The following is a 27,202-nucleotide window of genomic DNA, read 5'->3' as shown; positions in this document are numbered from 1 at the left end:
TAGGTACTAATAATATCTACTAATTAGAGACAATGTGAGTAAAGGTGGACTTATCTTAAACTCTAAACGAGATATTTTTTAATCAACCCAACATAGCGTCTGTAACTAGTAGCTGAAAATAAAATAGGGTAACTACCCTAACTATATCTAACTTGATGTTCATAAACTTTATGAATATCTATATATTTTGTAATTTGATTTGAATTGATAATATTAAAAACAAATTTCCAGTCAGTTTTTTTTGTTGCTGGGTTTATAACAGGTATCAGTTTGTATGATTAAAAGGGGTAAGTTTATTATCTTTGACGTACAATGGATTTAAGACCAATCACTAATGTTTCCATTCCGTTTGTACCGTAATTATGTTTCACTATAAGCCTTAAGTAGGTTTACCGCAGCTTTAACTTAAGCTTGCCCACTTTGATCAGCTGACCACTCCACTTCTTAGTGAGGCAAGAAAAGAAGTAGAAAGCAGCTGATTTGCTGGTAACTGGCACGCCCAGACGTCGCTCCGCCTACCTACGTTGGGCGGCTTACGCTAAATTGTCAACTCGGGAAATCCGAACCAGTTCTCTTTCGGTCTTTGTATAGTATACACGTCATTCTCCAAGAATTACAGTTAAATTGAAGTGTTAATTCCCACGTCTGGAAAACACACAGGTATGTAAATATAAAGTTGCTTTTATTGCGACGTTTCTATATTGAATTTTATTCTATTTTTAATTTTATTAGGTTCTTTAGGTGTCATCCTTAATTTATAAGTTAACAAAAAGTTTTAACTTGCAAATAAAAATACAAATTTTAAATTACTTAGTTATGAAGTAGGAGTTGGTAGGTATTTGATTCACCGTGTAGGTTTTTTTAATATTTATTTATTTTCGTTCTAAATTATGTGATTTTTTTATATCTTTTGTGGAAAAAAGTATTATTTTATATTAAATTATTATAAAAAATGAAACGCTGTGTTTCAAGTGCCATTTGCCATTCCAGAAGACCAAGATGTTTTGCCTCTAATCCTGTAATTACACTGCCATATCTCACCCTTCGACCGAAACACAACTTTCAAAGCAAACTGCTTGGTGACTAAAATAAGAGACTGTCTCTCTTATTTTAGTGACATAGGTTCTCATACAGACAATTTTCTAATCTAGGAAACAGGAAACTTTAGAATAAAATGCTATTTAGGTATATTATTTTATATAGAAAGAACTTATTTTTAATATAGATATATTTATTTTTGACATTTATAATTTATACATCTATATTTTTATTATATTATCCAAATATATAATTGTGTGTTGGTAGGTAAGTACATTTGAATCTAATCTGGCAGGGGCAACTCTCCTGAATTAAACTGACTTGTTACTTGTGTTTGCATTCACTGGTAAACGAAGTTAGAATACAAAGTTTATTGTGGTGCATGTCGAATTACAACACAAGATTTTTGGTTTTAGACATCCCATTAGGTCTAGACACTTTCAAATTTATACACTCCTTATTTTGTATACTTTTATTTTAATAATAATGGTTATAACGCTATAGATAGGAAAGAATAAGAGTTTGCAATATAACTATTAATAGGATAGGTGATACGGCGGTAGCGATACAAATTTTAGGTAACAATGCCTGTATTTAGTTTATCACAGTGATAATGAGTGTTATTCTCTACAACACGGTACCATCAAGAAATAAATCTCATATATTCGCTAAATTTGGCTTTCTACATAATCATACGTTTTTAATAGTACATCAACTTCCTATCCGAAAATTAATTTGAATGTTGGTGTTCTTTTTATAAAGTTCTATGTTTTTGGTTATTACGTCTGTGAGATCAGATCAAAGGAATTTATCTATAATATATCTACAGCCTTACTTATTTTTGAGCTACAGTGGGCTATATGGAAATATAATAAAAATTGCTTTACTTGGATTATTTTGAACGACGTCGGTATGTAAACTTCTCGTTCTTAAACTTGTATGAGGATGATAATGTCCGTGTAGGTACCTAGCGAAGGCTAAAAACATTTACTTGTCCGAGGATTCTCGATACGATTGGCACCCCTGCTCTTTAGGGTATTATTTCATTAATAATATTCGCCTATTTTTAATTTAAATATGTACATATTTGAATGTCACTAATAACCTAATGGTACATTGTACCATTCTGGTAATACTAAGTACAAAAATATATGTGTGTGTAACTTTATTCCCAACTGAGTACGACTATAATTAACATTTTGTATACATATGGCATAATTATCAAATTTAAATTAACAGCCCAATCTATATTTGTGTTCATGTATATGTATTTAAGTATTTTTATAAGTTGTTTAGTATCCATAGTACAACTCTGCTCAGTTTGGGACAAGACAACGTTTTACGCAATGTCCTGGGTTATTATTATTATTATCCTTATTAGAATTTAACTAAAAAAATATAACCCTACTCAACACCAACCAAAATAAAAGGGGTCGTAATAAGAAAAGGTCCAAAACTTCACGGGAAACTTGAGATGAAACAACCCCAGATTAATTTTGAGAATCATCAAAAGTGAGCTCTTTAGATTTGGTTTTGAACATTATTCTTTCAGTGAGAGATTCTTCTCTGAGTAATTACTTTATATTTATTTACATACATATGGTGGTTTACCGCTGTAGTGTTAAAATATTATTGAAATAAGAACGAGTAGGTAGAGTAATTCTTGAAGTCTAGATTATGCACAGTATTTGTTGGGGATCTACCGCCGTTTAATCTTTTGATATTCTTATTTTTTTTATTTATAATTTTAGAACAATTATATGATATTTTTTTATATTAGATACTCATTATCTTACTGTGATTCTCAATTGCACGTTGCAATATAAAATATTATTGAATTTACGTGTTTTCATCATTTAGATGCACATACAGTCACCGATTCATTACAGTTAACAGATAGTACTTTATTGTAAATAGGTCTTGCTATTTTTCTTGAATGTGTTCCTCCTTCATTAAATTGAATATTGAATATGGCGGAAGTATAAGTAACTAAATGTGCTAAATTAGAAATGATGAAAAAAATATTTCTATGGGTGGAAGAAATATTTATTACACAAACCGCGTCTTCTAATTCAGTATATGTATTTAGATACGTATATATACTTACACCATAGACCGTATACAATATTCAATTTAATGCAGGAGGAAGAGATTCAAGAAAAATGGCAAAGTGAAGTAAGATTGAAAGAGCATTTTGCATTTTTTGTTTGGTGTCTCTGAAAGCTTTTTACTTTATAAATTTAATATGCACCACTTCGAGCAAAATGAAGAATAACTACTTATAACGGTCTTGTCTGTCTTCTTTTTGTACAGCAATTTGATGAGTTTGTCGACATTATCAATTCGCTTTTACGAGTAAATGTAGGTCTGTACTTATTTTACAGTAATTAACGAGGTTTTATATGTGTATTATATATGTATGCTAGGTGCTCATAACTTTATGAGTATATAATATATATGTCGATTATGTCAATCTTCACTTTCTTTTTGTTACTTTTTAACTCTTCAATTCGAAAATTCTCAAATCAGTGTAGTTACTGTTTATTATATGTAAAGTTCTGAATTTTTTACCTTTTCCATAGAAAGTAATATAATTATAATTTATCGTTACGGCCTTATCTGGTATATAGGGTAGTTAGAGTTAACTGTTAACTTTGCGATGTGAACGCGATACATACATTACGTATATATCTACATCTCGCAGGGTTCATTTGAAATCAACGTGGCAGAGAGCCTATCGCCGTATCTTGGATCATGCTTTGTTATTGGTGTTGCCTTTAACAGAGTTTCAGTCAGAAATAAAAGAGATTTCTTATACGATTTTTGGGTATAAGTTTTGGTAGGTCAACATGCCACGACCCTCTGTACTAAACAGAAAATACAGTTACATCTTTTAAGTCTAGTGAAAGAGGAGGTACAAACTGTATAATCATTTTATAATATAAATTATTTATATAAATGATCATTTAATGATTACAGAGTTGTATGGGATACTTGTTTTATTTGAATGAAAAATGATGGGGCATAATAGATTTGTACTCGAATTCTCTGGGAGTAATATTAATAACAAAGATAAAAATTAGATCAGACGGTATGCAAATGAAGCTTGGAGCGAAATGCTAATTTCCGTGGGAGAGCCCGTCAAACTTTTTAATCTCATGTGACGTCACCCCCTCTTCCTCCCTCTTCTCGACAATGTTGTCAGAGGGATGATTGAAAGTCCTCATTTGTGTTTTTATTACTTTTTAATTTTTCCCATTTTCTCGAGTGGTCGCGTTCGTTTCACACTTTATTATTTCTTGGCAACTTTTTTAACTAGCTCGAGGCAACGGTAATGTGCGTACATCGGGTATAATTTCACTGTCTACAGCTATAATTATTTGCTGCTTTTTAAAATCCCTATAATCCAATTTTGCCCTCTCGAATGGAGAGTAATGAATGCACCCCGGATCTGCTTGCACCCACCCTCTATTCACAACCCTGTCATTGTTGATGCGTCAATCATTCCGCGGCTACAAACTGTATTATGCAGGTATAATATTTAAATAAGAACCTTATGAATATACGCACAGAGTTTTGCGAATGTTGGAACCGAAGGTCAAATGTGGGTATGTAATTTTATATCTGTACAGTACAGATGCACGTGACATGTGCAAGGTTTAGACTTTTAGGTACGTAATTGTTCATACAGCAATCGATTATGTATGTATGTTGGTATATATTTGAATATGAAGACTTTATACAAAGTTGTCTGCGTATTGTTTTGTAATCTGTGTTTCAAGGAGGTACCGGGTGGAGGTCGACCTGACATGGTACATTGATAACAATGGGATCACTAATTCCTTCCATTCATCCATTCATCCATTCCCTATATATCTGACGTATTTCTTATTATCGGCAACAACCTTGAAATGGACGCTTACTTACTTATATGTACAGAGAACTGGTCTAAGAATACAATCATGTACAAACAAAAATGTATGATGCATAGATTTTTACCAAATACGTATATCTACAGACTACTACACTACATTGCACAATTAGATATTCAAAGTTTAAGTTAAGGTAGAGTCTCGATGTTTGCCATACAGTATTGTCACTACAATACTAATAGTCTCGTTAACAATCGCCAAATGTGCTGCACATTTTCGTTAACAATTTGACATTTCTATTGCATATACGGAGAACCGTGACACGCCGCAGCGGAGCGCAACGAATCGCGCTCGTTATGGGAATTACAAAGTCTGCGACATTTAGCGGTCACGTGGTAGTTGCATGCACAGTCGTCCACACAAGTACAATAATAGCACACAATTTTTTTGGACAGCGGTTGCAATCTAGAGAAATGATTATTATTATTTATTCATCCATGTATTTGTCTTTTTCTATTCCTTATACCTCATCCATGTTTATGTTTTTTTCTATTCCTTTTACTTCATTAAATTTCAGATTCCATTAAATTACTTATACTACTATATATATTTAAATGGTCTATTATATTACTAAGCACTTCGCACATAGCACACCGCACAGGTAATCATCATTTTTATTACAGTTTTCGCTAGAAGGTGATAATTAGTGTTTTGTTCCATGAACAATCTTCCACACTCAGTTAAGACCTATTTGTATTGCTGCAGATCACACATACTGACAAAACCTACAATGTTAATAATATGCCGATTTATATATTGTTCACGTTTATATAAGTATTGATATCTATCAATACTTATATAAACGCAATTACTTATACTAATACTACAATTGTAGACAGTATTTGAATTATTACGAATCACACACAAAAGTAGTAATAGTAAAGCTGTTTGTATTTAATCCGGTGACTGGATCAAGTAACAAGGCAATTACGCGCTTGGAATTGAGGTTAGGTAAATAGGTTTTGGTAGACTTTTTCTTGTAGTACCTGTTACCTAAGAAAGAAGAGAAGTCGTCTACGCAAACTTTCATCCCCTATTACACCATTTTCCAGATTATTTTTGTAGTTCAAAGATACTCGTATGCACATCTTTCTTCATATCAAATGTCTTTTATTTCTGTCACACAGACACAGAACAGAACAAACAGACAGAGAGATATACTTTCACATTTATAGTATAAGCGTGGATAACAAAACAATGCCGGAAGTAGTAATTTGATTAGCGGGCCAAATTCGTCACATATTGGACTCTAAGCGATACAAGTAGGCACTGATATTGTGGGGGACGAAATTAAAGGTGGGTCGATGATGTGGATAACTTTGCTTGTAAGACATGTCTCGATCAAGCTCAGGATAGAGAGGTTTGGAGGCGTGAGGGGAAGGTTTTTGTTCAGTACAAATAGGGCTACAAAAATATACTCTATAATTAAAAAAAACCATTATAAGTACTTACGTTGCCTGATGGAAAGAAGCCACATGTGAGAATAGCAATATTCATATCGTAACTTGAGGCAACGGGGATTGCATGCGACTGTACTTACCCCACACTTGTTTAATATGAGGTTACGTGTTAATATCGTTATTGGAAGTCGGGGCGTCCTCTCGCCCCTCATGTTTAGCGGTTTTGTTCTAGAACCAATCATTTTATTCAATAACTGCCAACTATTGCACGGTTTTGACAGAATAAGTATAATGTTAGAAAAGGTATGTAATAGCTACCTTTGGTTCAGTAATTTTTGCTTTACCGTAGCGTGATAGTTAACAATAAAGAATATTTAATGCTTACTTAAAAATACATTGTCAAGAAGTAAGAAAGTCCTTACCTTATACTCCTGTATACACTTCCTTGTTTCTTTTGCCTTATGTTATATCGAATTTTTTTGTAATATAAAAGAGTTCTTTGAATATTTTAGATTTTACCCCCCAACTTCGTATATTTTTTGGATAAAGGATATATTTTGATATAATCTATTTTCATGTCAAGTTTCATTTGCATCTGTTACATAGATAGACATATATTCATACTTTAGCATTTATAATATAAATACGGACTTATAATATCTTAAGGTACAGGAAGAGAATACCTTTCTCTATCTATTTAAACTTTTTATTATGAATAGATTCTAATAAATCACTTAGAAACGACAAATTAACAAGAGTCTGTTTTAAAAACAATTAGGCAACGTGAAACGAATTCAGGGGAGAATTGACGGGTATTAATTAGCAATGAAACCACCAAGATTTGTGCAAACTTTGATTCTCCCCGACGTGCCGTCGCCCGTCTCCCGCTACCCCGCGGCGAAAGTCTTTTTAAACAAATAAAGCTTGGTTATGGTGTACTTTGGGGTTTTTTATTACGTAACGCCTGTCAATTAGAATAATGCACTGCAATGGAACGATATTCGTAGATATGATGTAGTGTATTAATTTATTTCTAATAATATCAGGTCAAGGACCTTACCTGACCTAAATATGGGTTTGTCAGATAATGGATTATTATTATGGTGCCTCTGCATTCATGTTATATCTTCATATATTTAAAACAGGACTAACTAATATATTAGACGTATCTTATAAGAAGGACTCTACATTATTGCTCGTAAAAATTAACGACATAATTTGCCTGTTTTCTTAAATATTACTAAATAATCCTTAGTATTAAATAAAAAAGAGAAGTGAAGGTTTTTCGTTTGTTTGTTTATTTGTTTGTTAGTTCTTAGCACGTTAATGGCTCTACTAGAAGTCACCAATTTTGGTATATAGGTAGAATTTGGGATAAAGAATAGCCTAGGCTTCTTTATATCTCGATCAAACAAACAATACCGGTGACGGTGATTTTATATAATTTAATTGGAATGGTAAGAAGCTGACGGTCCACCTAATGATAAGTTATAAGCGTCCCGTATATACATAAGCATTAGCACAGATACACGTCATCATAACGCATAATCACGTCGCCATATTTTAATATATAATATTAGTTTCTTATGTATATATTTACATACAGTTATTTTTATAAAATAACTGTAGTTAGGTATTAGTGTTATAATATTTTTACTTGACGTATACGTCTAAACAATTATTTCAGTCAAAACAATACTTTGGCAACAGGATATTTTCCAATAGAAAAATACCTTCCGTCCGCCATATTGTTTCTCGCGGATTAATGGCGACGCTTCCTGTCGTTTCGAGAAAAGAATAGCGCTAATTAATCAAAAGTCGCCTTATTTCCACAGAGAGTAACCATAGAGTTGGACCACCCGGGAAGTTTGTAAGCAAATGGCGTCTTTTGTGGCGGGACAATCATCCCGGGATTGAATTTTTGTTTGCCGGCTCGCGTTTCAAGGGATCTCCCCAACAGTCGTACCTTGTAATCCCTTGGTAATTAATATTTGGTTATTGAAACTTTCTGTTTTAGAAATAGAATAAAATGGCAATGATGTTTTCACAATAAAAGACATTAATACATTAAGACATAAAAGTGAAACACTTTTTTAAATTCTCTTGCCATATTCGTAACCTTTAGCCAAGACAAATGATGAAAAAAATTACTGGCATTAACTTTTTTGGCAATTACTTACTTACAGTTATTTAAATAATACAAATATAAGACAAATACAGCAATATTTATTTCACTAACATAATGTAGGTATAGGTAGTATACACTCATAACAATCATAGATTATTTGTTTATAGTTTGATTTGATTTTGATTTTCAAGATCAAGAAATCTTGAATTATAATAGTAAATTTACGATAATATACTCATTATTAAAAAAATTGGCGACATTTGAAGATAACTTTGTATATCTACTATTCATAAATACATATATATTAACAATTTCTTATTTGAAATTGCTAATACTTGTAACCAGAGTATGTCAGTTTCATAAATTACCTTTTATTTACAAAGAACGAGAGGGATACCTCAGGAATATTACAATATTACCTCAGCATATGACGCTTGACAACTTACTCTTTGGTAAGGCTTATATTCATAAAACCAGAGATTTATGCGCCCAACTTTTTAATATTTATAGCCGAGCAATAAATTCTTGGCGACGAGTTTCGGCGAGGGAAGGGTTGATTATTTTCTCGTAGGGAGGATTTAAGATTCAACAAGTACGGCTTATTGCTTCGGTAACAAAAGTATAAACATAGGATTAATATTTGAAGATAGCAAAATGGAAAAATATTAATTTCTAAATAGAATTCCAAGATCACAACACACAATTTATTCGTATAATACGAATAATAATTATTTAGCAGAGCGGTGTATTCGACCGAGGCGACCAAGCTTCGCTGAACGTCTAATAAATATATATTATAACATTTTGGGTGTTCAATGAAGAGTTCTAAAAATTAAAAGCAAAGTATCAAAGTAAATTTACATATATCGGAATATCGGAAACGGCTCTAAGGATTTTGATAAAAAAATACCAAAATTCAAGGGACAATACCTTAATATCTATTAACTTAAACTAAGGTAAAAGTAATTTACAGGTCTAAGGTTACAGTATTCTTTATATTCTTTTGTTCATTTCAATGACATAAAATAAAAATATAAACATAATATTATAAAGTTAAAAAATAGTTAACAAATTTTCAAAAACCAGCTAATAATATTGTTATGTTTTTAACAAAATTAATCGTTACAATAATAATAGTAGTACAGTCAGGATGGATAGATTGATGACAACAATTAATAACTAAGCAACAGGAGCCCTTGTCACACTATCTTGTGTGACGTATGTACAAATGTAAAGACCACAGTATCTGTCATACAACATAAATCAATAGCAGTATGTCGACAGCGGAGTAGCCGCAGGCACTTTCAAATTATCTTAACAGTGCCATTACATTAATTTCTGTAGACGTCTGCTTTCGACTTACAATCGCGTTATTAGCTGTAGACAAAAGACAGTGGGGCGGGGAGATTAGGATGGATTAAGATTTACTCGAGATATTTGTAGATGAGATTTCAAGGTATCCCCGATTGTCACGGCTCGCTTATTGTTTGAAAGCGCTCGTAGGATTTTCAATGAGACATTTTGTGGAAATCATACAATTAAAAGATTAATGGCCATTTTATACATATTATTACTAGCTGTCCCGGCAAACGTTGTTTTGCCTTAAAATAAAAATAATAATTTTGGGGTGGACTACCCCTAACATTTAGGGGGATGAAAAATAGATGTTGGCCGATTCTCAGACCTAAACCTAAACCTACGCTCACAAAATTTCATGAGAATCGGTCAAGCCGTTTCGGAGGAGTATGGGAACGAAAACTGTGACACGAGAATTTTATATATAAGATATCTAATCATTAGCCCACGGCTTCGTATAAGTGAAATTACTATACTTACGTCTAATTGTTTTGAAAATAAAATTCAATCCTGTTACTGGTTGATAAAGTAATATTCTATGTATGTGTACAATAATAAAATTGATTAAATATTCTTTGAATTTTAACCGCCTCGTTTAATTCCGGTGATAACTTTGTGAGATTTTCCATATGCTATCTATGTATAATAATTAATTTTTATAATAAACGAATCGGTGACTTTGTAGTTTACTTTATTGTGTGTTTTCTGGCAGACTTTAGAAACATATTTTGTATTCGAATAATTATATATAAGATAATGATCATTATTTCTCATTAATTGTTATTATCTTTTATCGAAAACATTGGATAGGCTGATAGAACTGATAGAACATTTGGTGTGTGCGATTAATCAAAGTAGATAATTTTTCATTAATCTATATAATAAAAATTAACAGGTATATAAAATTTATTATTAAACGAAGTTAATGATAGGGACTTTTGAATAAGCATTTTGTTTTATTCTACAGCCTCGTTTGGAGTGGAGACAAAAATAATCATGAAACTGAACTACTCTTAAAAATAAAAGTTATAAAAATCATATTAGTGATTTTGGTGTGAACGTAATGAATTGAATATAGAAAATAATTAACACATCACATATACAATTACAGTGATAAAAAAAATAATTGACGCACTCGTTTACAAGTATGACGAATACACAGACCATTATCATCTAATGCTACTAATGAATATCCCAAATTATGTAGGTACCGACGTATAAAAACTATTAAAGGTACATGAGCGGGCCGAGGCGATATCATCCGGACTCCGGCCTGTTCAACAATAAAGCTTTCAGTCCATTTACACGCCGACGTCCCATTGTCACAGAATCTGCTCTGAATCAATGGACGAGACGGTTTCAGAGGCCTGATGTATATTAAAATTTTGTATTTAAAATTCAATGTGTAAAATTAATAGATAAAAAAATATTATTGTAATAATAAATAAATATATTAATATACCTTCGCTACCTGATAGCCTCGGTGGTTCAGTGGTTTTGCACACTGCCTTAGTTACATGGTTGCGGGTTCAATTTTTGCACGATAAAAACAATTATATACAAGAGTATGATTGTTTATATTTCTATAGGTAATTTAGTGCAAGTTCTACTTAGCTTGAGACTAAATGACACTGTGCGAATTATCCTGGGGTTATTATTATTACTATTATAGCAGACGGGAAAGTTAAGCATAGAAGCATGTTGAAGTACCATTTTCAGTTGGTAAATACGAAATCTAACGTGGCCGGAACAAGTGTACAACAGTCGCTTCTATTGATTTAGTTTATTATTAGTGTTTCCATCACCGGAGAGTTAGTCAAAAATATAAATTGGAGTACAAAATATTTGGAAATATAGCAAACAGTTTATATATTTGAACGTCATAATGTAGCAAATAGGTTGTAATTGGGGGAAGAAAAATGTTATGCCTCCATACTTACTCCTGCTTGCTATACTTACAAAGGAAATTTCTTAGATTCTTAGTGGTTGAAATAAATAGACGTACCTACGAAAAAAACTTCAAGTTTACCATTGCTGTTCGAAGTATTTTAATAATACCTATGAGTAATCTGCACCCACACGTTTCTTACCAGTAATGTAAAGTCTAGACGGTATGTAGGGCCAAAGTAAACACAAGACTCAATTTCGTTCTCTCGCTGTTTGCTCATTAGAAACAAGGGATTACTGTTACCATATGCATATTGAAGTGCATAAGGATGTACTGAGTCTGCAATCAATGGATATTATATTAAGTTAATGCCTTTTGTACGGGTAGATATCGTTGTTGAATATACATTAAATTAATATGAAAATTGAGTTTCATATTGCTTGCTAACTACGATTCTGGATCATCTATGCTTTTCCCGTTAGTAATCTTTCTACTATAGATATGATTATTTTCTATTTTATCACACTTAAACAGTTCAACAGGTCTAAGATTTTATATTTATTTTATTGTCAAATAGAACATTTAGTTCGACAGTTACAGAAATTATAAGTTATACTTAGTAAATATTTAGTAATTTTTTTTTTCAATCCCATACTTTAAGAAATGTGATAATACGGATATATTTCAAAAAATTACTTATAGAACTTCTAAATTTCAAACGTGACAAATCAATAATATCTTTTGGCTATCGATTATACACCATTAGCTTCAAAAGCTGTCCCTGCTTAAAATAAAGTTTTGGTGAAAGATTTAGGATAATTTATTCCAAGTTCATGTGGATAAAAAATGCTTATTGATAACGTTGATGATAATAGTACAAACGAAACTTAAGTAAAAATATTTAAATTATTATATAACTAAATGAACATGGTATTTTAAAAATGCGAAAGTGCGTCTGTTTGTTTGACAACTAAACGACTGAACGGATCTTCATAAAAGACATACTGATAGATTACAATTACGATTGTTATATACATCAGGAAACAAACGTACACGAAATGCGTTTGTATTATTATTTTAATGTTACTATTTTAAAAAGTGCGCGTCTGTATACTACAAAACTATACATAAGTCTGTAGAATATCCATTTGTGAAATATACGAGTATATACTGTTCTGTGGAGGCGTATGTCGGGCCGTGTGTAGATAGCCATATTATTATATCCCTCGTTGGGGATATCGTTTTCCTTCTATATTCCAGTGATGGACTGATACAAGCAAACACACTCACAGCACATTTAAATATCGTACGTCGGCGCGCACTTCGGTCTCGATTCCGATACGTGTTCTATGTGTAGAATGACGAGTTGATTGTATCCGTACGTGTAGAATGTCGAGTTTGTATCAATAGCTCTCGTATTTCGGAACGAATAAATTTTTTTTATATTACATACCAGATACCCGCGACTCCGTTTTTACTCAGTCTCTCTGAGATTTTTTAGGTGTTTTACCTATGCTACTGCTATAGGATATGTTTTATCTGAAAAACAGTTGTTTTTTTACAAGTTTAACAAACAATCAGTCAGACAGACAGACAAACAGATAAAAAGACAGAATAGCTTTCGCATTTATAATATCATTGTCGATAATCTATACTAAAAAAATACTTTTAGAGATTCTTTCTCCGTTAAAGAATCTAATCTTTCTAAAAGTATTTTTTTGAGTTTATCCGTTACAATACAATCTTTTGATGTAGGTAATTTCATTGCAATCCTTAATTTAGAAAATATATGATATTTAAAATATGGTGTGCTTATATAAAATAGAATATTCAAATTAATAATTAACAATGTTTTTTTTATACCTTTAAAGTTCTTGAAAACTTTTTTTCCAATTTTTTTTGTGTAGGTCAATCATCGTCATCATTAGTACTTTTCTTTCGTTTTGTTAATTGGAATTTTTTTTTGTGGATGATAATGGAATGTTGCATCAGCCTGCGCTAACGGTTTACGCTGGCGGGGCACCAGTGGAGGATGATAAGATGAGCATGAGGTCAGGTCAGTTAGCCCATCGTGACAAATTCACCAGGAATTTAACACGATGGTTTCCTGGGGGAACCGCGTGGAGGTCGACCTGACATGGTACATTGCTAGCAATTGTGACCCACAAATTCAAATTCAAATTCAAAATATCTTTATTCATGTAGGTCTATTACAGACTCTTATGATATGTCAAATCTATCGTCAGTTCGGAATGATTTCAATGAGAAGATATCTGACAAATATAATTAAACATTTTTTTTTAAAATGTTGTACATATTTATAATAATACTATTTCATTTAAATTCAAATTTGGGAGAATAGAGTGACCACCAGCATATGCTATATAAAAAAAATCAAAAAATCTAATCAGTGTTCGCAACAACTGAACAGACCAGTCCCCACAAGCACCCGTACACGAGTATGACGGATGAGCCAATCATTGCACTCAACCATATTAGCGGGAACACATTGACCCGGCCCACCACGCCGCCACAAGTTTGAACTTTATAGCGAACATGACTGTCTCAAGTTACGCCACTACGTCATTTATATTATTTACAGTATAAACTGTACCAACCACATTACTAACAGTCCCCTTCCCCCCTGTTATTTGGGATTAGTGCGGACGTAGTCTACTACAAACTTGTAAAAAATAGGGTAATTTTATTCGTCTTCTAATATTAAATATTTTTTTATAGGTTTTTTTAAAATATAAACATTGCCGTTTTCAAAATATAGTCAGGGTAATTTATTTTAAGAAAATTACAATTAATGAAAATATTAAGCCCATATTAAACTTAAAACGTCTCTTTGACGTACTCAAAAATGGTAAAATTCCCTTATGAAGAAACCTTTACATAGTAAAAAACAAAAGTGCTGCCACTGCAGCACTTTTGTTTTTTACTATGTACAGGTTGTTGTGGTAGCACATAGACATCGATCTGTTCCGTTATATCTATCAACTTACGGGTCTGTTTTAATGCAGTTTTTAGGAGTGATTCAAATATAGAACAAGCCGAGGAATTTAAAGTAAATCATTTGTAATGCATTCGTAGAAAGCCGGAAAGTCGCTAATCATATATAAAATAACTTTTATGTAGATCGCAGCTCGTAGAGGCATGTACATCTACGGTGTAGAGACACAGCGGTGTAGCCGCGTAGCACGTACCTTTATTGCCTACGATGACAAAGAAACCGCTCTACACAGTACCGTCGCGTCGCCATTGAATAGATGTCCAGAGAGCTACGAAACTTGTGTGATATACCATACCTGTATCACATAAGTTTCTATACCTATGTATATATGACAGGAATAACATACACACGTATATTCATTTGTATGTTTTTGTTACCTATCAAATAATTACAAATTACGAAAGTACAAAAAGCAAAAAGACGGGTGTTATAAGGTTTACGTCTGTATAGATATGTGTTTAGATAGATAGATAATTTATCCATATATTGATTAATTTCTATCTTTTGAAATTAAAATTAGTTCACTTAGAGATAGAGATTATAACCACGTAAGTTCTATTTTGTATAATAAAAATAAAGAATTGAACATATATCCCCTAAACTACAAATGAAGCTGTTGTGTGCAAAATGGCTTCAAAACTTATCGTATGAAAAATCTGAGGATCTTTTAAAACTTTATTAACTTGACTTGTTGCGTAAATATTGTAATTTCAAAAATAATGTATAGTAATCGTAGATAGCATAATGTTTATATATACATATCAAATACAGGCATATATTTTTGTTTTGTGCATTCTTTCTTTTTGTTTATAAGTTAAATTTTCTTTGTTTTTGGTAAATTTAAATATTTTATAAATTTTGTTAGACAATACGTGATGAGTAATGACATTGCATGTATTTTTATTTTTTATTTTAGTTTTTGGAATTATATATACTAGGTGGAGGGCGTCGATATTCGCAACACAGTCTGTGAATATCATCGTTTCTTTAGTAAATTAGACACATGTTTTCTGTATTAAGTAAATAAATAAAATAAAATAAATTACTTAAATAACAAACGTGCATGACAATTATTGTTGATGAACGGAATTTCCATTCAATGGTAGAATGTTATTTATATTGTATACTTATATATAAGTAAACAATATAAATAATATGGTTTAAAAAAAAAAAGAAATTCAGTCAGTTAAGGTTTTTACCAGATATTCACAATAGAACTGGACGGTAGGGAAAAATATTAATAGAAAATTCTTGATATTCTTACATGCATATAATTACATTACAAATGATTTATGATTTGTTTTGATTGGTTATCTATCAAAATAATTATTAATTACGAAAAAGTAATATAATCTCCAAATGCAAAAAGAAGGGTATTATAACTTTGACGTGTCTCTGTCTGTATGTATGTCCTCGTAGTTCCTAATTATTACTTTTCAATATTCAACAACTTATTTTTGTATAGTTCAATATGACATCTACATATTAACTACTTTAATAATAAGATAATATATGGTGATATATGTTTTATATATGATTGTCATCAATATATAGCATTGTACAAACGCACGAAGACGCGGGCACCATTAGTTTGTAGCATTTCGTAGTTCTGTGTTTGTGCTTTGACGGAATGCAAACGACAATATGCTATTGTGTAGCGATACGATAACGCTTTTATTATTATTAGGCAGTTGAAGGGAGGAAATGAAATAAAAAGAGTAGAGCACGCCAGTCGACATCGTCGAGGTTTTATCTGCAGGTTGTATTCGTTTTTTGTTAAAAAGTGTACCTCCTACATCAAAAGATAAAAAGAAAATACTTGAAATAAAAGTAGAATAATAACAACTCAGGGCAATTCACACAGCGCTATGTACATAGTACCAAATAAACAAAGTAAGCTTGTACAATGCACGGAATTTTTAGAAATATTCAAATACTTGTAAATACATAAATATAGAAGTAACCCAGATTAATACAAACGATCATACTCATGAATATATTTGTATTGTGAGAGTATTAAACCTACGACCATCGGAAGTAAGGTAGTGTGTTTGAGCACCGGAGTCTTAAGAAGTAATATTACCTAGATAACAACATGAACAAATTGATAATCAGTAAATATTGTATATTTAGAAATTGATGGTTAATTATTTTAATTAATTTATTACATGTCTTTGATTAAGCAAGTAAATCGGGTATATCACAATTTCGTAGCGTCACCACACATCAAACAATTAACACATTACACACTGCTTTAGAATGGGGTGCGGTAATTAATACGTAGATTATATAGTTAGTATCTAAAAGTTAAATATTTGAGTAATGCCATGTTTATCAAAGGCAGTGGAGAAATATAAAAGGAAAATATACACCTACAACGAGGGCAGGTTTTTGTAACATTTACCGCTCAATATACCATATATGTATACTACCGAATATATTTCGAGTCTCTACTGGTTTATTGCAGAAGACCAGATACTCATATCTCAAGTAACAGAGAAGCTAGTAAAGATATTGCACATGACAAAATACATTCTGAGGGGGTAGAGGCTTGCTAGAAATGTGAATTCATAACTCCATTGTCAGCAATGTACCATGTCATTTTGATCTCCACGCGATCCCCCTGGAAAACATTATGGTATATTGCCTTTGCCAAGATAGACTAACGGACTTGACTTCATGCTACATTTATGAAGTTTTTATTAAATAAAAAACAGTTACCCGCGAATTCATTTTAAAATTATTTGGTTTATCATGACCACTGTATATACTTAGTGAAAAGCTATTAATTTGAAATTACAAAAAGACATATCAATATTATTTATTCGTATATATAATTTTAATATTATATCACCACTAACTCATTCAATAACTTTCCGCTTATCAAGCTCAAAACAATTTCGTACGTTGCAATTATTCATTCGAGCGTCATTACATTCAGTCATTCGTTCTTTTCGTATCATTCGTCGCGTAATACTCGCTCGTTATCAGGGTTGATAGATCTTGTTAGGAAATTGGCTACATTCAGGTTTCTAGTCGAGTTGGTTTGGTTATTAGTGGTCTGTGATTCCGGGTTCCATTATTATTTTACGAATACCATTTCTTTAATTGCAATTACATGTATTCTATGTATATCGTCTATGTATTTAGGAAAAAAACGTATGTACGTAATTATCTCAGCTGTTGAGCACCCATACACAAGCACTGTTTAGCGTGGAATTAGATAGCGCTGTGTGATTGATCTTGAAATACCATATTATTTTGTGGTTTATGTGTAGCCAGCTTTATTCAGCTTGAAATAGCTGTTTTTGGGTCTGAAGGGTCAATATTGGCAATAAAAAAAATGTTTTCTTTAAGGTGTGTCAAGATAGCGCTAGGTAGACTGCGTGCAGTTCTTATATTATACATACTTATTGCACTTACTAAGGTAAGCTATTTAAGCAGTCGTCTACAATGCAACAAATAGACAGAAGTGTCTAGGTACCCCTTCGTCAGAGACATCGATGGTGCTCTTCAGACGACGTTTGCTACTTACCACTAATCTGGTGAGCTGTATTATATTATAGCTGATTTTCCATTTACAAAATATAATAACCAGCGTACTTTCAGAATTCGACAGTCTCTCAGTCATTTATTTATATTCATTAAAATAATATGGCTTTGGCCAAACCCAGTGCAGTTATTAAATTTTCAATGGCGCGGATTCTGATTAATCCTCGCACAAAAACATTTGCATTAATAGTTTGTAGGTAATTTGTATAATGTATACATATTTGAAGTATATCGTAAGGTAATATTTCGTCTGAGTTTTTTTGTATAATTATACAATAAATAAGTATTTATAAAAGTAATTTAAGTATTTCTATAAGTCCTTAGTACCCTTAATACATATTTTGTTCAGTTTAAGACAAGTGGCGCTGTGTTATGTAGATATTTATTTATTTATTTATTAAAACTTTAATGCACATAATTGAAAGTATTGGCGGACTTATATTATCTACCAGTCAACCATTGGTGCAGAGAATAATTGTTGGCTGCAAATATAAAAAATATATTAAACTATACACATAAAAATATATATTAATAAATAACTACATATATATATACATACATACATAAACCATACATAAATACATATTTAATAATCTGACAATGAACTATCATGTACTGCCACAAGAATGGAAAGAAATAAATAAAAAAAACCTATACGTAAAAATAAAAACAATAAGAAAACAGGACACAGGTTACAAGTTTAAATAATGTTCCCGTAATTTACGTTTGAAAGAAAATCTACTCGTGGCGGATATCTATTGATTATAGATTCTTTGATACATCTATTAAATCTAGAAGGACGAGTTAAATATGTACCTACAACATTTTGTGTGAGCATATTGTACGTTACATTGTACGTATAAAAAGTAAAGTAGTCATAAAAATGACAATATAACACTTGTCTATATCAAATATTAGTCAATAAAAATCATAAATCTTATTAATATTATAATTGCAAAAGTACCACTAAACATATCAAGTGGGCGAAGCTGCGGGCACAGCTAGTAATATTTAAATGTTGTGCAAATTTTATTTAAAAAGGTGCGTTGTGCATATTTTGTTTTATAAAAATGCACTATGCATTTTTATAAAACAAAAAATGCATCAGATGTAAAAAATGAACACGAAAAAGGATTTAAAACTAGACATGTGATGCATGAATCATTCATCAAATAGAGCTCGCATGTTATTTGAGAGCGTATGCCACGCGACGGCTTTATTTAGAGATCCGGCATATTTTTTTTGTACAAATAGGTATAAAGCTATACAAGTAGGTACCTATATATTTAATGACCGACACGAGACATTTTGTCTGAAAATTGAATGCGGTGTTACAATACGCTAACATTACAGTCACAATGTATCTCACATAATAGTATAGAAATATTACTAGCGACCCGTCCCGGCTTCGTATGGATGCATTACAAATCTTTGAATTTCACATTTTATTTAGACACGAATGTCTTATACATATAAACCTTCCCCTTGAATCACTCGATCTATTGCTGAAAACTGCATTAAAATCAGTTGCGTAATTTAAATGGTATGAACGAACAGACAGCGGTGGTTTTTTATACCATACAAAGAAGAAGTCTATGCTATAACAAAATAATAATTTCTCTTATCATTACTAATATTACAAATATGAAAGTGAATGACACCCAGACCAATACAAACAATCAGGCTCATTAATACAAATGATAGTATTGTGCGAGAATCGAACCCGCGATAGAGAAGGGCGGTATGCTAGAATCTTACTACTATGCTAGGTCGTAAAATGAATTAACAGTTATATGCCATATGGGACAATAATATTAATAAAAAGCTGTTACCTTAAAATTGAAATATATATTGTAAAGATCGACGAGATACATCAATACATCTTATGAAATTAGTAGACCGCAATAAATCATGGCGTCTCTAGTGGCGAAGTACACTCGGCAGGATAATCGGATACGTTTTAAAGCCATCACCGGCTTAACACCCCCCCCCCCCCTCCCCCCGGGCCCCACCGCCGTGGCACTTCACGTGCGTTTTGACGCGATTATCATACCCCGACAACGGTATCTGAGCGCAATATTGTTTGCGGTGTACAGGATTCAATAAGATAGAGATGAGACATATATTTGAATAATTACAAATCGCACACAAATATATATATATATATATAAATGTGGACATTACATAAATCGACATAATAACATAGTTTATGTCATTACGTGTGATCCCAAACAATACAAAACGATCAAAAGATCAGTGTAAAAAAAATTTCAGGGAACAGAACGCAGATTTTTAGGTATGTGTGGACATGTCTTTGAGATGACTTCGATTATATGTCAGTTTATTAAGGACTAGCTTTAATTGAATTTATGTTTGATTTATGTTATGTTTGTTTGATTGATTTATGTTTTAGCTCTAATTGAATAATGTTTTTATTGCACAATTCCTAACTGGAAGGCAAAAAAGCTGACGGGTAACCTGATGGAAAGTGCCAAAGGTCTATCACCGATATAATCCCCGTGGTATATTTCTTTAACTTTAACTGTAACTTCTGCTCTGCTCTTCTTCTGTCTGTCTGCAAATATGACTATATAAAAATATGACTATTGAAAAGAGCTTATATTAAATTTATTTGAATAAAGATTATTTCTAAATTCTGTTGAAGGGAAATTAATATTTTCATATAATTGATAATTTTTTCACATTCCCACATTTCACACAGGTAGCATAACATACATAATATCTATTACCGCGTCCAAATAGGTACGTTTCATGGTTCCCCGACCACCTTTACCGCCCTGCCGCCGCCGTCAGTGTGGTTTTTGAATCTGCTTCCTTTGTGACGGTTTTAATATGGAAATTAACGTTAGCTGCCGTGTGACGATGCACACACCGACAAGTGTATTATTTAATATTAATTTTTTTATTCCCTACATGACGACGTTATGATCTGGGGAATAAAGTTCAAATTACTTACAAACGCCGTCAGATTGTTGTTATGCTCACGCTATGGATGGATTATAATGTAACTGTTAAATCCGGTAGTATTAAATAGTATTAAATCTTAATGGGCTATTGCATTTTATGCATATTAAAAATATTACTGTATATTTACAAAAAATCTAAAAGGTAACCTTCGTATTAACCTAATTTTATTATTAATATACTTGCTACTTTGTTCTTATCATTAGCATATTTATTTAAGTCACGCTCGTGGCAAACACGGATACAACCTATCTGATAGTATACCTGAAAAACCAAAGGTGTCACGTGCTCGTTGCCGGCTCTTAAGCCTAATGTACTCTTCTTGAAAAACCCCATGCAGTAATCTCTAGAGGAAACCTGGGCAATAAGTATTTAATATGACACACAATAAAATAATTATATTAGTAACATTAAAATTAGCAAATACTGTATAATAATAAATAATGCATAATAAGATGCGATGACAAAAAACAACGTCTTATGTAGGTACTGTAATTGGAATTATAACACAGGTTGTAGTTGTTAGGTCAGGTGGTCATGATGACGCTATGTACTATAAATAGAGATTATAAATGTATAGGTACTGAGTTACTATTTTATTATTTTAATTAGTGCATTAATAGTAATTTTACAGTATTCATTTGAAGGAAACAGTCACGCTTAAAACATAACTTATACAAAAGTTTTATTAATTTTAACACAAAAGTATTATGCCAAAAGTTATAGTTGTTATTTAAAAACTAGGTAGGTACATACTTTTCACAGATGGCATACGACTTGTAACGATTAAAATGCTGCCACATTTTTAAATAGCGTGGGGGTAGCGCGGGGGTATGAAGCCCGTCATGTTTGCACATCGTCGCGTACGTAAGATTTCATCCCCGTTCCACTGCGTATCAACTGTTTGAATAGAGATACGCCACTCTGAATTTATTGTGAACAATCTCCCCCTTGCGCACCCCACACCCCCCTTTGTCACAAATCCGATGTATCGCTTTCACTTGTCGTTCGACGATATGGTAATGTGACATTTAATTCCTATCATTGAGGGATCCTTTATTACAGTATGTATGGATAGAATCCTTTGTTGTTGATTGAATTATGCGCAGCTACGTATACATACGTATGTTACAAATATAACTTGTGGGAGGAGGGAGATAATAAGATGTATGCATATGACTAACTGTTACGAATTTCTTAAGAAAACTTTGTCCAGGTGCTCATAACTCTGTGAGTTTTGTATATATTTGCATAGATAGTCTCTATCACTCTGCAATAATACACCTTTTCATTACTGAAAGAATTTCTCAAAGGTGTGCTATAATTTTGGAGTTTACTTTCCTCATAGCAATTTCCGTTCTTTAGTTTTACAATACTGGTACAGATTTTACGATTTAGTTCCAGACAAAAATTGAGGTAGTAATAAAATTTATGAGGATTGATGTCTGCGTCGAACCTTCTAGAACAAAATTTTAATACATACTGGTGAGGTTTATTCCAAATGGTATATATTACGCAATGTAGAGTAAATAGCTAATTAATTGTACACTACATTACATCCGGTCAACTTTTATGCAGCTTCACTATGAAACAAGGATTGCCAGGATGATTAAATATACTTAGTTTGCATTAAAGATTTGGTTAGACATGAATCAAAAGTAATCAAACTAAATATCCAAGTTAGTTGATATTGTACAAAAAAAAAAATGGCGGCGTAAATAAAATAGAATAGGAATAATCTTAATTGAAATAAACTTTATTTTGAGTCCTTTTGTAACATTTTTTAGCCTACGCTGGGAATGCATGCATGTAAGTACAAATTTCCGCTTCTATAGACAAGGAAATTAAAAAGAAACGTTAAACCGAACCCGTGGCCTATTTGGATTGCGGATGTATCGGCTTCATTCGAATATTGGCAATAAAACTGCGTTGAGCTGAAAAATCGATGTCGACAGACGAACCGGTATCCAATCGCTTATCACAATATACACATATATATTTGTACGGTATCACTATGCAATTCGTTATGTCATATATATATGAACTTCCAATTTTATTTTCTACTAAGCTGTTCCCGCGACTTCGTCCGCGTGGAAATTTATTTTTCTAAAATAAAAGTAGCATAAGTTACTCCTTATTACGTCAGCTACCTGCCAAAAGAAAGTCCCGTCAAAATCGGTCCAACCATTTCAGAGATTAGCCGGAACAAACAGACAGACAGTCAAAAGTTTTACGTACCGTATTTACATATATATTTCATATGCACAGTACATTCATAATATTCATATTAATAAAAAACGGTTATCTCAATATTACAGACAGACGCTCCAATTTTATTTATAGTATAGATACTTGTAATTGCTCCACAGATTCAAAATCACATTCAATAATTATTTATTAATGTAGTATTTTAGCTGCTATTGAATATTAATGAATGTTTTTATGTAATGATATAGGTATATATAATCCCACGGGGAAAAATATTAATACAATAACGGACGGTGCACTGTCCAGTTCAGTCTATAGATTTGAAATTAATCAAATATCTATAGTGAGTTGCCTTTTTGGATTGGTTAAATATAATTTAACTTTACTTCTTTTGAGATCAAATATATCTAATGCCCGTACTCGTAAATATACTGACTTTATGTTCATTAAGATCACTTCCTTCCAAGTGACTGACAGACGGACAGATTGACACACATTCTTATTTATAATGTTTGATTATTTTGGGAAATGATTACTGACTTGTATTGCATTGCATTGACTACTGATTCACATATATGTCCATAATGTTAACACATAGGTTAACATTTTGAATAAATAAAATATTGTTTTTCGCTTTATGTATTCATAGTTATATAATTATATATATATATAATTGTACGGTCTTCAGTTACCGGTAAGTAAGGTTAGATTAAAACCAAATATTTCCATATTTTATTTCAGTAATTGTTTTGTAAATAAACTAGGTACAGATTTTAATAGTACGCTTATACATTGTACTTATAGTAGGTACTGTTACTCTAACTAAAACTGATAATTTAAGTAGATTTCAGTTTTGTAATGTAGCGAAATCCCATTTAGTTTGGAACGGTGTAGTACTTAGGTATAATGGCGCGAGGCATTGTTGTATGTTTGAGAGCCAGCGATAATCTCCGTCCGAGTGTCTTCGAATCACAGCGGGGCGATGCGATGCGACGGTCGCTTATACCATACGATTTCTATATTATTTTAAAATATTTATTTTGTAATTTCGCATTATAAAAAATAGAAATGCAAAATATTCAATATAGAAATGGAATACAACAGTATTCGCGTCATGGATACAAGATGATTTCAGAAACTACCTCGGTCATAAATAGATTATAAATATATATATATATACTAGCTGTCCCGGCAAACGTTGTTTTGCCATATAAATTAATAACGCTATAAAAAAATAGGGGTTGATGATAGAAGGGTGAAAATTTAGGATTGTATGTATTTTTGTATGTTTTAATCATAAAAAAATAGAAACTAAAAATTTTGTCGAAAAAAAAAAAAATTAAGGGTTGGACTTCCCCTAACATTTAGGGGGATGAAAAATAGATGTTGGCCGATTCTCAGACCTACTCAATACGCTCACAAAATTTCATGAGAATCGGTCAAGCCGTTTCGGAGGAGTATGAACGAACGAAAACTGTGACACGAGAAATTTATATATAAGATATATACAAACTAGGTGTTACCCGCGACTTTGTCCAGAGAGACATTAAACTTTCTTTTTAATTATTAAGACTAATAAACTTACTAAAATAAAAGTAGTCTAAATTACTCCTTTTCACATTAGTTATCTGTGAGTGAAAGTCCAGCAAAATCGGCTCAGTCGTTTCAAAGATTAGCAGATAGACAGACAAAAATTTTTTAATTATATTTTGATGTTAGTATCGCATATTCTTTCAAATGCATTTAGTGAAAAGTTGTTAATTTGAAATTAGGTATTGTAGGCTTGTTAGTACTTGTAAGTACTTATATAATAAAAATATTTTCGTGATCGAGAAATGTAAAAGCACATCATTCTCTCTGCGCAGTTCTCGCATCTCATCCTATTGAAATCCCCACAGCGCTCACGCTCATTTGCAGATTGATTCTATTCTTTCTTACTTTCTTTATTTTGTTCCAGAAAATGAGTTCAGTGCAAGAAGAAAAACCACCCACGGAGACGTCAGCTAAAACACATATTCGAGAGTTAAGAAATACTGAATTAGTATCCCGACTGTTAGCGGCAACCCCGCCGTATCTTTACAGCGCGTTGCCCCTTCAACCTCATGCATTCTTCTTTAGTGAGATGCTGAGATCATTCGTTAACGCGCGACATGGATGCCGCCCACCTCATTACCACCGTCGCTTTAAGCGTCGCTCGCATAAATATTTCGCCGAGAACGAAAACGAATGGCGACGAGACTGGCCTAAACCTGAAGAGGACAGAAAAGAAGAGAGTAGACCCGAAGTTCCACTGGAGTTGACTGTAGAAAAACAACCAAGGTTGCGTGAACCGTCACCTAGAAGGTTGTCTCCGAAGTTAGAACAGACAAAGCCTAGCGGTAGTCCCGGGCCACCCGGTAGACAATCTTCGTACGTTGATGTTGGCACAGAAGAGTTACCAAAACCTGCACCTTGCGTTGGCAGAAGTCCCGTCGATCCCGCTACAGCCGTGCCGCCTTCAAACTTAATACTTCCTCCACCACCGCCTATGTGGTATCCTCCTCTATACAATCCACAATTTGGAGTCGATCCTTTGAATTTCTTTATAGATTTACGCGTCTCTGGTCACATTTATGACAGAAAACGTGCATTAGCTGAAGGTATCGACACTAATATCAGTCAAGAAATTAGACCAGAAGAATCCGGCTTGGATAAACGGCTGCCAAGGGATTTCGCGCAAAGACCTCGACATTTATCTGCGTTTTCTGTACCTGTACGTTCTGGAAACATTTCAGTAGACAGCCAGGAGAAATATTTCGACCACAACAATTTAAGGTCTGGTAAAGTTAATGGTACTTCTTATATTATGAGGAATTTGAAACGCGTTTATGAAAATGTGCATACTACTCAGAATAAGGAAGACTCCAAAGGAGTCAACGAGGAGGAAACAAAAGCAGAGTCGACAGACGTAGACGAGGATATTATAGATTAAATTGTTGTTTATTATTTATATAGGTACTGGTACTAGTTGAACAACAATTGTAATATGAGTTTATATGATTATAGTCATTATTAAATATTTTAATATTTAGGTATATACCTAAATGGTAATACTTTATCTGGGTTGTTAACCAACAGAAACGGGGGAAACTTTATTATTCATATTATTCAATCGTTTCTGGCGTGTCCTGTTATTTTTCTCATTATTTTTCTCATTTGATCATTATCTGAAATAACGATTGGATATTATAATATAATCCTATGCGAGGTCAATGTTTAAAAAATGAAATAAAAGAAACTGATGAACCTCTACTTTACTAAGGAAAGCTATTCGGAGCAGTTTACTCTCTAGTCATCTTATTATTACTTATATACTAGAAATTAAAATAGATTTCTCATTAAAATAACATTTTATAGAATTTGTTTTGTTTAAAGAATTAATTAAACATAAAAATAAAATGCTAGAATTGTGTATAATAGGTTGTCAATGTAATTAAGTTTTATACAATAATTAAAAACTAATTATTAAAATAATAATTTTTAAATAAGTTTGTAATTACAAACTTATTTAAAAATTATTATGTAATTTATCTATGAAGTATCAAAAAAACTAGGTATTGATGCCATATTTTGGATATTTTTAATGTCTTAAATGTTTTTTGGTGTTAAACGATCAACACACGACACTAACAGCGAAGACTATATCGGAAACCTATTAGT

General features: G+C 32.2%; 1 protein-coding gene across 1 annotated transcript; it reads left to right on the top strand.

Moving 5' to 3' along the window:
- The first annotated feature begins 585 nt into the window (after window positions 1–585).
- Window positions 586–26,586, top strand: LOC131843277 (uncharacterized). The gene is made up of 2 exons (XM_059191911.1): window positions 586–660; window positions 25,461–26,586. Exon 2 carries the CDS (start codon window positions 25,464–25,466, stop codon window positions 26,472–26,474), a length of 1,011 nt encoding a protein of 336 aa, XP_059047894.1. The 5' UTR covers window positions 586–660; window positions 25,461–25,463; the 3' UTR covers window positions 26,475–26,586.
- Window positions 26,587–27,202: the final 616 nt, after the last annotated feature.

This window comes from Achroia grisella, unplaced genomic scaffold (genome assembly GCF_030625045.1).
Source record: "Achroia grisella isolate CSIRO2021 unplaced genomic scaffold, CSIRO_AGI_Agris_v1 utg2946, whole genome shotgun sequence".
Lineage (NCBI taxonomy): Eukaryota > Metazoa > Arthropoda > Insecta > Lepidoptera > Pyralidae > Achroia > Achroia grisella.
Note: the sequence above shows the minus strand (reverse complement) of the source record. Positions and strands in the feature narration are given on the sequence as shown.